Source organism: Hyperoodon ampullatus (assembly GCF_949752795.1).
Source record: "Hyperoodon ampullatus genome assembly, chromosome: 14".
In the NCBI taxonomy this organism is placed as follows: Eukaryota; Metazoa; Chordata; class Mammalia; order Artiodactyla; family Ziphiidae; genus Hyperoodon; species Hyperoodon ampullatus.
The window spans coordinates 69877275-69893477 of record NC_136927.1 but is presented as its reverse complement, the minus strand read 5'-3'; the positions used below and the strand labels follow the sequence as shown (position 1 = coordinate 69893477).

Below are 16203 nucleotides of genomic sequence, written 5' to 3'. Positions count from 1 at the left end.
CAAAACCATGATTGAGACTTCCTGTGTCCTGATGCCTTGCCTAGCACTCTCCACTCCACCAGCGACTCCTCTGCTGGAGCCCAGTCAGGGGCCTTTTCCCTACACAGCAAGACACTATGCTGTGTAGTTCCTTAAGGTCAGCCAAAGTTTGCCATCTCAAAAGCAGGCCATTTCTGCAGAGTTCCAGGGGAATCAGAGACTCAATGAGTGCTGCCCAGAGAACATTTCAACTAAGGTATTAGTCCACTAAGGTATAAGTTAAATCAGATAGAGCAATTATTTTAAGCTTCAGGAGTATGGCAAGGAAGTCCCATTTTACTAACTCATCTTTGTTCTCTAAATGCAAGACAAAGTTGGAATTTTTTACTTTTGCCTCTGAAAGTAATTAACCAGCACAAGATCCTTAGGAGGGTTATTTGCATTTTACATACTCTTCTGTAGTGAGTAATGTTTTCACAAGGACATCCCCGTACTGAAAATGCTTCTCCTTTCCTAGGAGGCAGAACTTAAAAGAGAAAAAGGACTTGTCTAATCTGAAAGTGTACCTTCTCAGGCCAGCTCAATTAGGACAGGCTCATTCCTGCAGGCTTGCCTTCCTTTGCTTCTATTAAGTGGGCCCTCAATGCCTGGGAAGTAGTGAGAGTGACTACAAACCTCCTGACTATGCTGCATAGGAACCCACCAGCTCAGCCTAAGCTGCCCATTTCCAACGGGCATGGGCCTCAAATGGCCCCAAGTCCACACCTTGTCTGGCCATAAAGGTATCAAGTGTGTTGATGCGTTGCTTCATGCATCCTATTACTAATTCAGCCAACGGGCCTTTTTTGTCTAGAATATCACTACTGACTGTGCTTGAAATGCACAGGTCATTCTCTGGGTAACTAGCTACAGAAAGTGTAAGCCTGAATATATATATGCTCTTTAGAAGCTTTTCTGGTGCTAATCATGTAATTGGCTCCTTTTTTTTTGCTCCCATTTTGAATTACTCCGAATTCCTAACTATAAGGAAGTGTAAGTATCAAACAAGTATTGAGGCCCAGACATGGGCCTTGTGAAAAAAACAAGGAACATTGTTTAAGAGGTTGAATTACTACAAAACTAGTTATAGGCTTCATGTGAATCAGAGTCATAATCTGCTCAAGGTCACTCAACTACCGAGAGTTGAACCCAAGTTTATCTAACTCCAAAGCCTATGTTTCACTGGTGAGCACGTGGACTTCATCAACTGTCTTTCATTCCTCCTAAAAATGTGAGAGGCGCAATAGGAGAAGGTGAACTTCAAATCTTACTCTATTCCACTGGTTCTGAAACCTCAATGTGTATCAATCACCTGGCTGACTTGGTAAAACCTAGACGGTGAGCCCCCACTCCCAGAGCTTGAGCCAGTAGGTTTGCACGAGGGCCAAGAATTTGCATTTCCCCCAACAAGTTCTCAGGCCATGCTGATGCTGCTGATCAAGAAACCACACTTTAAGAACCACTGCTCTATTCAAATCCTCCCATTTCAATCAGTGCCATCAGTAACTAAAGACCCCTAGTTTAACCTAAAGATAGTGCCCTCCACAGGTTAGATCCACAGCATTCCACTAAACTACTCTCCACTTCACGTCCTCAAGCCCTGCCTTCAACATCCTAGGAACACTAGCATGAAAACTGCCTCTCACTCTTCGTGCTCCGCTTAGTCAACCAATCTTAAAAGATGACATCAGGATCAAATAATGGCTAGTTAAACATGGAAGTAGGAGAAAAGATTAGGATTCTGATGAGACACATAGTTAAACAGCTGCAAAGGCAGTTAACTATCTCTGCTATTTATCTAAATGCTCGTTGAAAGGTAGAGTGGGATAAGTAATAAGCATTTATAAACATATGGAAAACACTGTTCTGGTGCCTTTTTAAAAATTCTGTAAATTTAATAACTAAACCAATGGAGTACCTTAATCAAATAAAACAAAACAGATCTTAGCCAAATAAAATAGTTCAGATAGATCAGTTTCTCCAAAGGTGACTTATGGGTCACCTGTATTAGAATCATTTTGAATTGTTAAAGATATATTTAAAATGCAGATTTCTTGGGCTTCCCTGGTGGCGCAGTGGTTGGAAGTCCGCCTGCCGATGCAGGGGACACGGGTTCGTGCCCCGGTCCGGGAGGATCCCACATGCTGTGGAGCGGCTGGGCCCGTGAGCCATGGCTGCTTAGCCTGTGCGTCCGGAGCCTGTGCTCCGCAATGGGAGAGGCCACAACAGTGAGAGGCCCACATATCGCCAAAAACAAAAACAAAACAAAACAAAAAAATGCAGATTTCTTAATAGCTCCACAACAGAATCAACTTCAAGGCATAGGACTAGGAATATGTATTTTTACCAAGTACTCCCAGGTAATTCTTATGCAAATTAGCTTAAGAACTGAAAACTTAGTGTAAAACTCTCAATGTTCCTAACTTGATTTTCAACCAGTTGGTGAGCTAGGAGAGAGGGAGGATCCCATTTCACAACTAAACATTTGTTAAAAGTATCTGTATTGACCATATAAGATGAGATAGTGCTCTTGCCCACTTCCTAGTAAGTAATAAGCCAACCACATAAATTTCTAAAGCCCAGAATGAAAAATTGGAAGAGGACAACAAAGGCTCAGTGAAAGCCAGAGAAAAGTGGCTACTTCTGGCTTGGGGTTAAGTGTTGATTGCAGACAGATTTCACTGGAAAGGAAACTGAGTATCTAAGACTATGCCTTCAATATTGAAACAGGCTCTGAGATGTTTCTAACTCTCAAGGAGTTTACAATACTTAATGCCTTCCTAAAAATAGATAGGAAAATGGAGATGATATACTTATCTAAACTGTACCAAATTCTAAACACTAAGGAGGCATTCCAGGGTAAAAAGGAATATTTTAACAGAACAAAACACGATCATACACTTCTGGGAGAAGAACACACACTGAACTTTATTTCTGGGAAACAGGGTTGCTGCAGAAGGCCTTTAAAAAAAAAAAAATCAAGTTTTCAGTAAATGTACTGAGCAAAATTATCTTCACTTTTGTACAACAGCACCTACTGGCATGCATATTTACACGTGTGCAATCAGGATGAATTCTGTTTGATAGTCCGCTCGTCTTATTTATGCAAACACTTTCACTGTTTTCAGTCACTTATAGACATATTTCATCATATTGTACTATAACTTTAAACTCTTCCCCTAAAAATTTGAGCTTAACACAAACACTACCTGACATCTAAATTCTAGAAGTTAGCTCCAGTCCTAAATAAGTTCTATAACATTTTCAGGACTATTGAGGGAAAATTTTTAGCTTGTTTACCCAACTAGAATCTGTTTCCCCGAAGAGAAAACAAGTACATTTCTGCTCAGACCACTTTCCTGACATTCTGAGATTAGGAGGGTGCTAACATCTGTAAAAAGATTATAAACGTCTGTGGAAGTGCGATTTTTATATTACACTGCTCTCAAGGGAGGAAGAAGGTGATTTGATTTTTAAGTGGAAAGAGTAATTAATTATGGTCAAACCACCATCAGCTGAATCTCCACTGAGCCCACCCCGTCTGTCGTGGACTTCTGTATGCTAAGGGAGCTAACTGGGAGACTTTTCAGAGCTGGGCTGTGTGGCCTTGGAGAGCTTTCAGTTTGGAAGTCAACTGTAACAAGCCAGCAGTTACAAAGGCTAGCCAATTTATATTCCTCCTCCCCATTTTTGTTCTTTCCTGGTTAACTAGAACCGTGAAATTTTCGATGTTAAATAGCAAGAACTACTCTCATTGCACCTACTCCTGCGAAAACACACTGATTGTAAGAATAAGGCAGAGTAAAGCTAACGTTTAGTCTCAATCAGTTTTCTAGTGTTCAAATCACTATACTTAACACTACTATGTACTCTGAACCTTCCTCTGAGGAGTTTAACAGCTTTCATGTATTGCCCGTATCAAGACACTTCATGGATTAGGAAGGAGTAACAATAAGTAATATATTTGAAATGTTTCATAAAATTAGTTTCCCAGGACTTTAAGTCCTGAGTCTAACCTCTAAGATTTCAGTTCTTCAAATTTAATAAGATGGTGATTTCACAGCTTTTATTTTAGGCAATGCATTCAAGGATTTAAACTATTTCAAACAAATACTTGATTAGCTACTGTCATATGAATCTCTTGCATAGCATGTGAACGTTTCTAGTCACCCTGACAAATGTACCTGTTTGGGGAAACCTGAAAACTAATTTCCTAAAATTCATGCAAAACAGGTATCTGATACAAAAAGATAATGGAAAATACACAGAGCTTAAAACTAAACTTTTATTCTGCTATTCCAGGTGAAAAAGTTTTAATGAGCTTATAGGTATCCTAAATTTTTTTTTCTAGAACAGTTATGAGTTTGGACATCTTTGGAAATCTAAGGTCCTAGGTTTTCCAATTCTTTCCAAGGAGAGAAAAAAAATCTCCTAGGATTGGAAATAAATGGAGACATCACTCTTTTTCACTGATAGTGAAGCATTAGCTGCCAGAAAGTACCTTCCGTTCCCACTTAACCTGGTACGACAGGAGCCTTTGCACTGATGAAAACACATGGAATCTCAACAGAGGAAGTAAAAATACAGACCTGCAACTTACTAACCTCAAAGTGTTCCTTCTGAGAGCCCTATGGGTTTGTATTGTTCATCTGTATCCAGTCACTACAGGTATTTACTTTGTGAATGTTTAAATAAATGAACATGGCAACTTAAAGTTTCCATTTGCAATTAAACATGAATGTTTTAGCTTCCTAAGTAGATCTCTTAAATACTGCACCATCCCAAGGGCAAAGCGGTATGAGAAACAAAGTGGTTTGTACACAGACACAAAGTAAAGGCGAGTCAGCACCCTCCTGAGCCCGCCCATCTCAGATTCACAGCAACAGTATCATGTTCAAAGCTCCCTAGTGACCCTCCTCCCCTGGAGTAAAATCTCACAATACCCAAATTTAAAGAAATTGAAGACGTTCCCTTTGTACAGAAGACTAATGAAGCAATCTCTGAAAAGGTGCTTGGGTGATTTTTTTTTTTTTTTTTTTTAATTTAAGGACTGGCAAGGAACTCAAAATTTTGTTCTAAGTTTTCACCTTTACTAAAGTAATCCTCGGGACTTCCCTGGTGGCGCAGTGGTTAAAAATCTGCCAGCCAAGGCAGGGGACACGGGTTTGAGCCCTGGTCCGGGAAGATCCCACATGCCACAGAGCAACTAAGCCCGTGTGCCACAGCTACTGAGCCTGCACTTTAAAGCCCGTGAGCCACAACTACTGAAGCCCATGAGCCTACATCCCGTGCTCCACAACAAGAAGCCACTGCCATGAGAAGCCCACGCACCGCAACAAAGAGTAGCCCCCACTCACTGCAACTAGAGAAAGCCCGTGCACAGCAACAAAGACCCAACTCAGCAAAAAATAAATGAATAAATAAATAAATTGAAAGAAAGAAAGAAAGAAAGTGATCCTCACATGCTATTTAATCCTCAGTATTAGACCTAGTTTAGATGCAAAGGACTAAGACTCAGAGATTAACTTGTTCAAAGACCTCGCCATTGAGCAGAAGCGCAAGAGTTCAAATTGAAATATCCTTTCCACTATATTATGGTTGCCTGATTTGGCGGTGGGTGGGGGGAGACACGTGGATCCCCTCCCCACCCAAGGCTATTCACATTCTTAATCAGAGAAAAATGATATGAGAAAGAGGTCCAAGCTCTGAAGACTTTTAAACCCAATCCTATTTCTGACACTCTAACATACGGAGGGCAATAGAGCCATGCAGTATTAATATTCACTTTCTCACTGTTTTTTTTCCTAGGTACTTTAAGAACCATTTGTTCCTGAGATGTTTATCTTTTCAAGACTTCATCTCTGAGACTCTTTAAAATTAGACCCTGTGCTGTAATTTTGATCCTACAAAATTATTTTCTCTGGACTACCTTTAATTGAATATTAATTTTGAAGTCTGTTCCTGTTGTGATGCTACTCTGATAATCCTTTTGATCCATGGTATAAGATCCCTACTAAGATCCATTTGGCTAAATTTAATGTACATTAGTGAACATATCCCTAACTAACTTCGGTTTATCTTAAGTAGTACTTCCAAATTAAAAATTCAAGGCAATTCAATAATCAGCATTACCTAGACTTATGAGCCATTACTAAAATTTTTTTCCATGGAATCCCCCAAATGCCTATACTCATGCACAATTGTTAACATGGAGTTTGCTACTTAAGTTCTCAAAACTAAGCTTTATTATCTAGGGCACTTATTCCCAAGAATTACTATTTCACAGCAAGTTGAGCTGGTCACATTAAGCAACCATCTGAATAAATGAAAAATAAAAGTAACTCTCAGGTGCTTTGAGTCTTCTCAGTTTAAAAATATTGAGGTGGGGACTTCCCTGGTGGCACAGTGGTTAAGAATCTGCCTGCCTGCCGATGCAGGGGACACGGGTTCGAGCCCTGGTCCGGGAAGATCCCCCCACATGCCACAGAGCAACTAAGCCGTGTGCCACAACTACTGAGCCTGTGCTCTAGAGCCTGCGAGCCACAACTACTGAGCCCGTGTGCCACAACTACTGAAGCCCATGCGCCTAGAGCCCATGCTCCACGACAAGAGAAGCCACCGCAGTGAGAAACCCGCGCACTGCAAGGAAGAGTTGCCCCCCACTCGCTGCAACTAGAGAAAGTCTGCGCGCAGCAACGAAGACCTGATGCAGGAAAAAAAAAAATTATATATATATATTATATATATATATATATTATATATATATATATTGGGTGGCAGGCAGTAAAAGAGTACCCTTTGAAGAACCATGATGATGGAAGACCTACTGAGTTCTGTGGTTTAAAAAAAAAAAACCCCACAAATAATGAACTAGGCATTTCACTGATTAAATGTATCTAAAAGATAAATCCCTGGTTATCTTTTTTTTTTTAATTGAGGTATAAATGACGTATAAGCTCTGGGTGACTTTAATAGAAAACCCATAATTCTATTAAAAGGTTGAGAAATTACCCACATCAATACACTTCCTTCATTTCTAAGCCCACCTTTATTGCTGGAAGAAGTTCTTTCAGCAGTAACCATCTTGCCTTAGACTTATTCTTAGAAAAGTAAGAACCAGGTATACATTTGGCTCCTACTTAGCCCAAACCTAGATATAGAAACACCATCTTTTATTTTACGGTGATTGCTTAATAGTCAGAAGAGAGCCACGTAGGCTATGCAGTTCAGTTAGGTAAAGACTCTATCTACCAACTCTAGTTATGTGTTACTCTTCACTGTGTAAATGTCAGGAAGATTTAAAATGTTAACAGAGAATACCAGTGAGGGAAGGAAAGAGCCACCAACTCACTACTTCAAACCTAACATGTAAGATAAAGATCCATCTCAGAGCAGAAGCTGTCTGATCAAAGTTTAAATTTTAAAATGTGGGTAGAGAGACACCTTCATATACTCATTTAAATCTCAATAGCTTGTGAAGCACAGAAATATCATCCTTGTTTACAGATGAGAAAACAAGGTATACGTATGCTAACGCACACATATACAATCTAAAAAAACGGTACTGATGAACCTAGTGGCAGGGCAGGAATAAAGACGCAGAGAATGGACTTGAGGACACGGGCGGGGGGGGGGCGGGGGGGAAGCTGGGATGAAGTGAGAGAGTAGCACTGACATATATACACTACCAGATGTAAAATGGATGGCTAGTGGGAAGCTGCTGCATAGCACAGGGAGATCAGCTTGATGCTTTTTGACGATCTAGAGGGTTGTACAGCAGAAACTAACACAACACTGTACAGCAATTATACTCCAATAAAGATTAAAAGAAAAAAAAGAAAAAGAAAACAAGGTATAGCGGCCAGGGCAAGTTTCATAGTAAGAACAGGGACTTAATCTAGATTGTTCTGATTTCTACTCCAACTTTCTATTTTACCACAGCTGCTCAAGAGCATTGTATCTCCCCAGAGCCTCCCTCTTCATCACTTATTCCCCTACTTCAATAGCAATCTGGTTCCAGCCTTAATACCATAGCATCTCTTGAAGATATAAGGGGTCTAAGGCTATCTCTAAGAGCATATAATTAAGGGCAGCCTGTGACATCTTTTTTTTTTTTTGGCTGCGCTGAACGGCATATGGGATCTTAGTTCCCCAACCAGGGATCGAACTCACACCCCCTGCAGTGGAAGCACGGAGTCTTAACCACTGGACTACCAGGCACGTCCCGGCTGTGACATCGTATTAGAAGCTTACCAATTACCACCTGACTGGGGTTTCTGGAATCTGGACTAAGGCAGTGTGCTACCAAAAAGGGGAGATGAGAGGGACTTCCCTGGTGGCGCAATGGTTAAGAATCTGCCTGCCAATGCAGGGGACACAGGTTCAAGCCCAGGTCCAGGAAGTTCCCATATGCCGCGGAGCTACTGAGCCCACGTGCCACAACTACTGAGCCTGAGCTCTAGAGCCCATGACCACAACTACTGAGCCCATGTGCCACAACTACTGAAGCCCGCAGGCCTAGAGCCCATGCTCCGCAACAAGAGAAGCCACTGCAATGAGAAGCAAACGCACCGCAACAAACAGTAGCCCCCGCTGGCCGCAACTAGAGAAAGCCCGCGTGCAGCAATGAAGACCCAATGCAGCCAAAAATAAATAAATAAATAAAATATTTTTTAAAAAGGATATTTTAAAAAAGGGAGGGAGATGAGAAGGTTTTCCCACAAATCTGTACTATTCCCATTAAATTCAGATTTATTTTTTTATTTTTAAAATTTTATTTATTTTTTTATACAGCAGGTTCTTATTAGTTATCCATTTTATACATATTAGTGTATATATGTCAATCCCAATCTCCCAATTAGATTTAATGAATACAAAAACATATTGTCTACCAAACTCCCAAAATTAGTTCCCTTCCTCCCACTTCCCCTTCTGCTGCCAAGCAAGAGCTCAGATAGCTGACTACAAAGAAATAAAGGGGCTACCTTATAGGAGCTGGGTAAAGCAAGGGGGTCTTAGCCAATGAGATTCCCTAATCCACTGATCTTGAAATCTGCTAGATCAGTCTTCTGCCCAACCCGTATTTTGCCTACAAAACTTTATAAATCTAGGCATTCGTATCTGGGAGCAAGATTAAAATCTGGACTTTTACTAAGGGGCGATGAGTACACTTCTAGTGTATTCTGGTGTAGGAATAACCTTCAACTTACAACTTTTTTTTTGGTAAACTCCAAATAGCCAAGGATATCTCCTCCAAGAAGGTTCCTGCCCTCTATCTTTCCTAGGCTGTGCTGAGAAAAATACAAAGAATATTGGACCAAGGGTTGGCGGATGTGTTTTTGTTCTTAAAATACAGGAAAATGTCATAATACCCAGGGATCTATTAAACTTGTTCTCAGCAACGTCAACAACTAAGACAAGCGAATTAAAGTGCTCAATTATGCTGACTGCTTTAACACCTTTTGTTGAAGCTTATCTAGGTGTGTCTCAGGAATGCTAATGAACTGAGTTCTTCAGTTCCTTAAATCCACAGACACAAAGTTAACTTCAAAGGCTCAGAGAGGAATTAACAGAGACTGGCAGAGATGCACGCATCTCTACCCAACCTAATGGGGAGGGCAAAAGGGAGATGTAAATAAAAATATTTACTATACATTTCAGAAAAATTCTCAAGAACAGTACAGAAAGGTAAAGCTGGCAGGGAGATAACTGAGTGGATCTAAAAATATAAGGCAACAAATTAAAAACGAGTACCAACCAAAAAGAAATTTACAACTTAAGTTGCCAATATCCCTTGCCGTTTCTTTCTTAACTAAACCTTAGAGACATAAATGACAGATAAAGACACAATACAAACTTTGACAATGGGTGGTCTAGCTTGATGATATTACAATCTGTATACCCTAGACATATACTTGAGTCACTTCTCTCCCAGTCTGAAAAATATTTAGAATCTTTCTTGAATATACAGAATAAATATCATTTTAAACAATATCTACTGCTGCTAAAATCATTTAGCAAACTATTAGTCATTTCCTACAACACTACCCCAAATACCATTAATATCTAACAGATATTCCACTCTAAGTTTCTTCCCACCTAATAAAGCCAAGGCTACACCCACCATCACCACTCCCCCATCTTTATCCCCCTGTGCGTACCCAGGCCCTATGCTATCAACACGGAGCATACTACACACTGCCCACACCTAGATAGGCAGGTGGTGGGGGAAGGGCAAAGGTTGGCAAATGCTACTTCTTCGATACCGATGGCCTCTATTTTACATTTCCTACTTTAGCTACTGGCTTGAAGCCATGGGGATGGAAAGCTGCTTCACAAACTTCAGATTTACAAGGCATGGAAACAGAAAAGACTTGTTCCAACTATTACTACTAAAAGTTTAAACACAATCTAAAAGCCTCCTTTAAACACAGTATCTCATTCACTTCTAAAGGGCCAGTTGGGAACTTCCCCCATCCCAAACTTTTTACCTTAAGAAGCCAAATTCTCAACTGCTTGCCCAAATGCCCTCATTTCGCAAAGTTAATGAATTCAAAAATAATTAAGGGGCAGTCAGATAATCTTAACCACAGGATACAGAAAAGTTAGTGAACTGACTCTCTTCCGTCTCCAAATGCAATGAATGGACCATATTTTACCTTTCTTCCAAGACAGTTTTTTAACTCAGGATCCCACATCAAATACTCATTTCAAGCACTTCCATAGCCTCATTCAAAAGTAAATAATTACATTGGAATCCATTTTTCCCAGTGAATCAAGAACTTTATTGGAGTTCAACATAGTTTCATATGGAAAACACGCAATCCCTCACAAAACACTTCTGGAGAAATAACTTCGGGTTTGAAGAAAATCAGTATTCTGCACTGTAAGTATGGCAAAAGCTGTTGAAGACCAATAACATACGTATGCACTCATACCCAACTACTAGGAAATAACATGAACAACTGAAATATGTCTGAAAGTTCCTAAAATGAAATACACCCAGAAAGCACAACAGAATCACGTCTGATACCATTGGCAGCAACAGGTAACTGTTACTGTGATTAACATACAACACATATTCACAAGCTCAGAAGTCAGCCATGTTTTCTGCATGCCCCCACACACGCCGAAAACAAACAAAAACCCCCAACAGCCTAATATTAGAATATAAGCTTTGAGACACGTTAAGAATCCCTGGCACTTGTATACATGGATACTGACTCACCTAGAACAAACTAATGAATCTCTCTTCAAATTCTCACAATTCCCCATTATTATGCTGATGTTAAAGGAAAAAAGCCAGACTCAATTCTTTTTTTGCTACTATTGGTTAAAATGAGATTTTGGAACGGACCCTGACTTCCTATTTTCCATTTTACTTTATCTACTTACCAAAGACAAGTATGAGTTAATTATAGCAAGCAATATTATCCAGTTTTCACTTTTTAAACCATGAGGTATTTCTGATTTAGTAACTACTTGATTTTCTTGTTTTACCGGTAACGTCGGAATCTAAAATTTGTTTGTGAGTTCTGACATGCTAGTAATCTAAAAAGCACATGTTGACAAGCAACTCCGTTTCATCTACAGCAGCTCACTGATTCTGAAAAGGTGCCCCCAAGAAATCTGGCTGCAGTGGAAGGAAGGACAACACTGGAGCCCAGAGCTTAAGTGTCTCTGGATGGAGTAGGAAGACATGCCAGATTTCATGTGAAGGTGCCATCAGTTTGGTTTTAAAAATGTGATGGGAATTTTCAGACAGCCACATCATTAGCTTTCCCACCTGCCACCCCAACCAGTGCCCAACAGCACAGAAGTATAACTATCTGTTAGCATCAGAAACAATTTATATTTAATTCCATCATCCAGTTTGAATCCACTAAGCTACTAGAATCAACACAAGATAATGCCAAACAATGAGCCCATGTAACATTTCTGAGAATAATCGCTGATGAAACCAAGCATTATACTTTACTCATGCCAGGGAGGAAAGAACCCTACTGCTTCAGAGGAGATGGGCAAGAACATCAAGCTCTTGAAACAGCAATAGGACCACTGACCCCCAACCTGATAGTTACCATTATCAACACTACAGATAATTCAGTAGTCTGCACAGTACTGTGCTAATGACTCAGCCCCACTTCAATGAGTGCTACCAACACCTAGAAAAAGAAGCCTTTTCTCTTAGGTATAAGAGATTATGGTTTCTGCTCCTGAAACTCCCAGCAATACTTTAAATATAAATACATTTCACAAATAACAGATTTTTCCCAGCAGATGAGTATAATCCGGAATGTTCTAAATTCTATACGAACAGTAACAGTTTTAACTATTGTAAAGAATGAACTCCAAAGGCAAAAAATCTTTTAGGTCTTAGGGGACGAGGGCAGGCACATGAGGGAGTTTTGTTTTAACGTTATTGGCACAGTTCATCTGTAAGACGGGTTAGGTCCACTTAAAATCATGCTTAAGCAAACTCTTAATACAAAGATCAATAATAACTTGTCTGAGCATAATTAAAAATTGATCTTTATCTTTTAAAAACTCTTTCATAGTTACATAAATCAATCACTAGTTACTAATGTATTACTTAACAGAGCAAGCAAACAGCTACTAATACTACATCTTTCTTCTAGACAATATTTACAAAGATAATACTCCACTGTCAGACCCTCAGTGTGGTGGGGAAGCAGTTAAAGTGCTTTTTCTCTTGAAGGAGCAGGTTTAAATAAAAAGCAAACAACAAACTATCAAATCTTTCCCTCTTGCCTTTTCCAGCTCTGTAAGAAAGTAGAGATGAGGCAGCTTTTAATTTCTTCATACTAGAATCATATATAGCATAGTAGCTAAGCTTGTGAGCTTTGTAGTGCCAACTCACTGCCCTTGGGAAAGCTAGTAAATATACCTAAGGCTCAGTTTCCTTATCTATGGAAATGGAGATAATAGTACCCAACTCATAAGGGTTCTTCCAAGGATTAAATTAAACTAGATGATCCAATGGAAAGAACTGAGATTCATGCCTGATAGACAGTAAACATTCAATAAATACCAGCAATTATTGCTATTACAAGTGAAAAAACACATTCTAAAAGTCATTAAAGCCAGTTTACTTCAGCCTCTACAAAAATGGCACTAAAGAGCAATAACCTACCCAGCCTACAATCAGTCACATATTCAACAGTTCCTTTGTATAACCTAGGTGAGAACCATGGAGGTTAACTTTCTGAGGAGAAAGGACTACACTTTGTTTCATTACTAGATACATTACTTGCTCAGCCCAGTCTGAGAGTCAAAAGAACACTTATTCTGTATTAAGATCCTACCTTCCTCCAAGAGAGGTTAAAAGGACTTCTTACATCCTCACCTGCCACATCCTTTCTGTGCTCCCACATCCCAAAGAAACATATCTACCCTCTGCGGTTTTCTGAACAGCAGGGGCCTCATTTCCCGCTTTTAAAACCCTGATAGGTTGACTAAACATAGTTAAGAAATACTCCAACTCCTGATACTCAGCACCTAGTCTTGCACAACCAAGCCCAGAAGCTACCTCCTGAGAAATTTCCCCACCCCCAGACAAAATTAAATCCCCTAGTCACCCAAAGCATTTTGGATATAGAGTTGTCCCAGCACCTACCTTGTAATTAACTAATTATGTCTCCCCCAGATAGACTGGATTGAAGGCAAGAGCAGCACTTTGTGGCCAAAGGTTCAGCTCTAGCACTAAGCACAGTGCCTGGCATATATTAGGTGCTCAAGAAATGCTACACTTTAACCAGATTCTCTCCTCACAGAGTACCATCTCTTGCTGGATGCCCTACTTCAAAATCTGAACATAAGGCTGCTCGCAGTAGAGCAGGCTAACACGATGGACTGCTGATTACAACATCAGAAAACCTAGTCATCAGCTTCTCCCATTGGATAGGTTCCCAGAACCCAAACTCAACTAAGCAGGATTATGTACCATCAGAATCAGTGGGAATTCCCAGCACACTACAGAGGGTACCTTCTCCTTCAACAGGATTGTTGAAAACTCGAAGGGTGAGCTTTCTATTGGGGCAATCTTCACTCGGTAACTGAAGTGGAAATACTCAAAGAATAAATGCCTTGATTTGGCTGAAAAGGGTACAAAACATAAAGGTCAGGCAAAAGCAAGTTAGCTCTCGATTCCTGAAAAACAGAGGCTTCTGAAAAAGAATGAACAGGAAGCAGGGGTGGGTGCTGGTCATCTTTGTTTCAATAAATAAAATCTTTTTTTCCACCCCACAGCCCATGAGAAAAGCCTAATACACCAGGCCAGATGAGATGCTCAGTAACCTTTCCTCCTGACAACTAAACTGCATTTCTAAAAAAAAACCAGTGCCTTAGGCACCTCAGCCCCACTGAAGTTCTAGTCAGTAATACTTTAATTAAAAAAAAAAAAATCAACATGCCTGAGCCCAACATTTACAATGGATGGCCAACAGAGAACTTGCAAACTTTCTGAAGGCAGGTACCACTACCTTTGCAAAGAACACAACTTGGGGAAAGCAATCTCAAAATATAAAGAACTCCACAAAGGAGGGCTTTAGCTTTAGAGCCCTATTTCCTACCATAAACATCTTACCAGGGAAGGGGAGGAAAAAAAAAAAAAAATCAACAGTTTCCGAAGGGTATCTTTCATTCTGGAAGCAGAAAAGGAAACAAACAAGAAGCAGTAAGAGGGAATAACACCCCAAATAAAGTTCTCTTTGGGAAAAAACAGTAACAATTCAGGCTCCCAACCTTCCCCTTGGTGATGTCTGTGATTTACGTGGCTTTGCTCGGCAGAAAGCTTTTTCTGGGCAGCTCAAGGAAGGAGCCGAGGGAGGGAGAGAAAGAGACATAGGCACAGAAAGGAGAGGAGAGAGAAAAAGAAAATGGCGCAGAGACTAAGTCCCGACTGTCGACAAGGCGACTTTCCCGGGAGGAATCCGGGCCCGGAAAGGCTGCCAGAGGCCCGGCGGCGGGCGACGCGGGGTCTCCGTTGCCCCCTCTTGGGAGGGCCGCGATCTGGGGGCGCTGGGATCCCCGGAAAGGGGGTCCAGAGGCGGCCCGATGGGAACAATGGGGCCGGTGAGCGAGGAGCCGGGACTTAGTCTCTGGGACGCCATGTCTGTCCTCTGCCCGGCTCGGGCCGGGCGCGGGGCCGGCGGCCGGGGGGACCGGGGTCGGGGAGGGGGCTCACTTACCATTCAATCGGAAATCCGCCTCGATCTGGGGAAAGAAAAGGAGGGACTATGAAACAACAGGCACATTCACCCCGCGGGCGGCGGGCGAGCGCGCGCTGCCTGGGGCCGGGCCCACCCTGCGCCCCCCGGGATGAGGGCGCCTCGGGAACGGCCTGAAGGGTCAGCCAACCCCCCTAAAGTGTAACTTGGCGCCTTCCGCCCGGGGCCCGGGGAGCCGATCTCCTCCGGCCGGCCACCCCTGGCGGGGGGCTCCGGCCTGTCAAAGCGGCGGCCGGGCCGAGGCCGGGGCCTGCGCCGGGGGTCGTGGAGGGTCGGAGCGGGGCCGTGGGCCCGGGCGGACCGGGCAGGGCAGTACCTGGGAATCGTTGTGGAGATGGTCCCCACTCATGTCGGCCGGAGCGGCGAGCGCGGCGGAAGGCGAAGGGCGCCGAGGAGTCGCAGACGGCCGCGGCCGGCCTGTTCGGGCGGACGGGGGCTCCCGGAGACGCGGGTAAAGGGCGGCGGGGCGGGTCTGAGACTCCCGGAACGGCTGAGGCGGCGAGCGCGGCGGGCGGCGAGGGGCGCCGAGGAGACGCAGACGGTCGTGGCCGGCCTGTTCGGGCGGACGGGGGCTCCGTGAGGCTCCCGGAGACGCGTGTAAACGGCGGCGGGGAGGGCCTGAGACTCCCGGAACGGCTGAGGCGGCGACAGCGGCGGCGAGGCTGACTGCTGCCGGGCTGGCGGCGACAGCAGACCCCAGCAGTTGTGTAACAGCCTAAGTTCGCATTTCGGCTCACTGCGCCTGCGCGGCCGCTTTTAAATGCGACGTCCCTGACGTCAGAGACTCCGGAAGGAGGCCGAGGGTTGCGGGACCCGCCCCCTCGCGCTTCCAAAGGTGGACCCGGCTTTGCATCGCAAGCCCCGCCCCTAGCCCTCGCGCGCCGATGTGATTTGCATAAGGAGCTGACTCCGCCCACGGCCGCCCACCCTGTGAAAT

The 16203-nt window shown here is 42.7% G+C and overlaps 1 protein-coding gene across 4 annotated transcripts in view; it reads right to left on the bottom strand.

Moving 5' to 3' along the window:
* TOP1 (DNA topoisomerase I) overlaps nucleotides 1–15909 on the bottom strand; it is a gene marked incomplete at its 3' end in the record, with an annotated part of 84269 nt that extends 68360 nt beyond the window's left edge. For 2 of the 4 annotated variants that reach the window (XM_079718704.1, XM_079718705.1), the window contains exons 1-2: nucleotides 15583–15745; nucleotides 15228–15252 (exon numbers count right to left, since the gene is read on the bottom strand). In XM_079718704.1, coding sequence (XP_079574830.1) covers nucleotides 15228–15252; nucleotides 15583–15615 — 58 coding nt within the window. In that variant the 5' untranslated portion in view covers nucleotides 15616–15745. Of the gene's footprint in view, nucleotides 1–15227; nucleotides 15253–15582 lie in introns of all 4 variants that reach the window. The other 2 variants (XM_079718702.1, XM_079718703.1) reach the window with 2 other exon arrangements.
* Nucleotides 15910–16203: the final 294 nt, after the last annotated feature.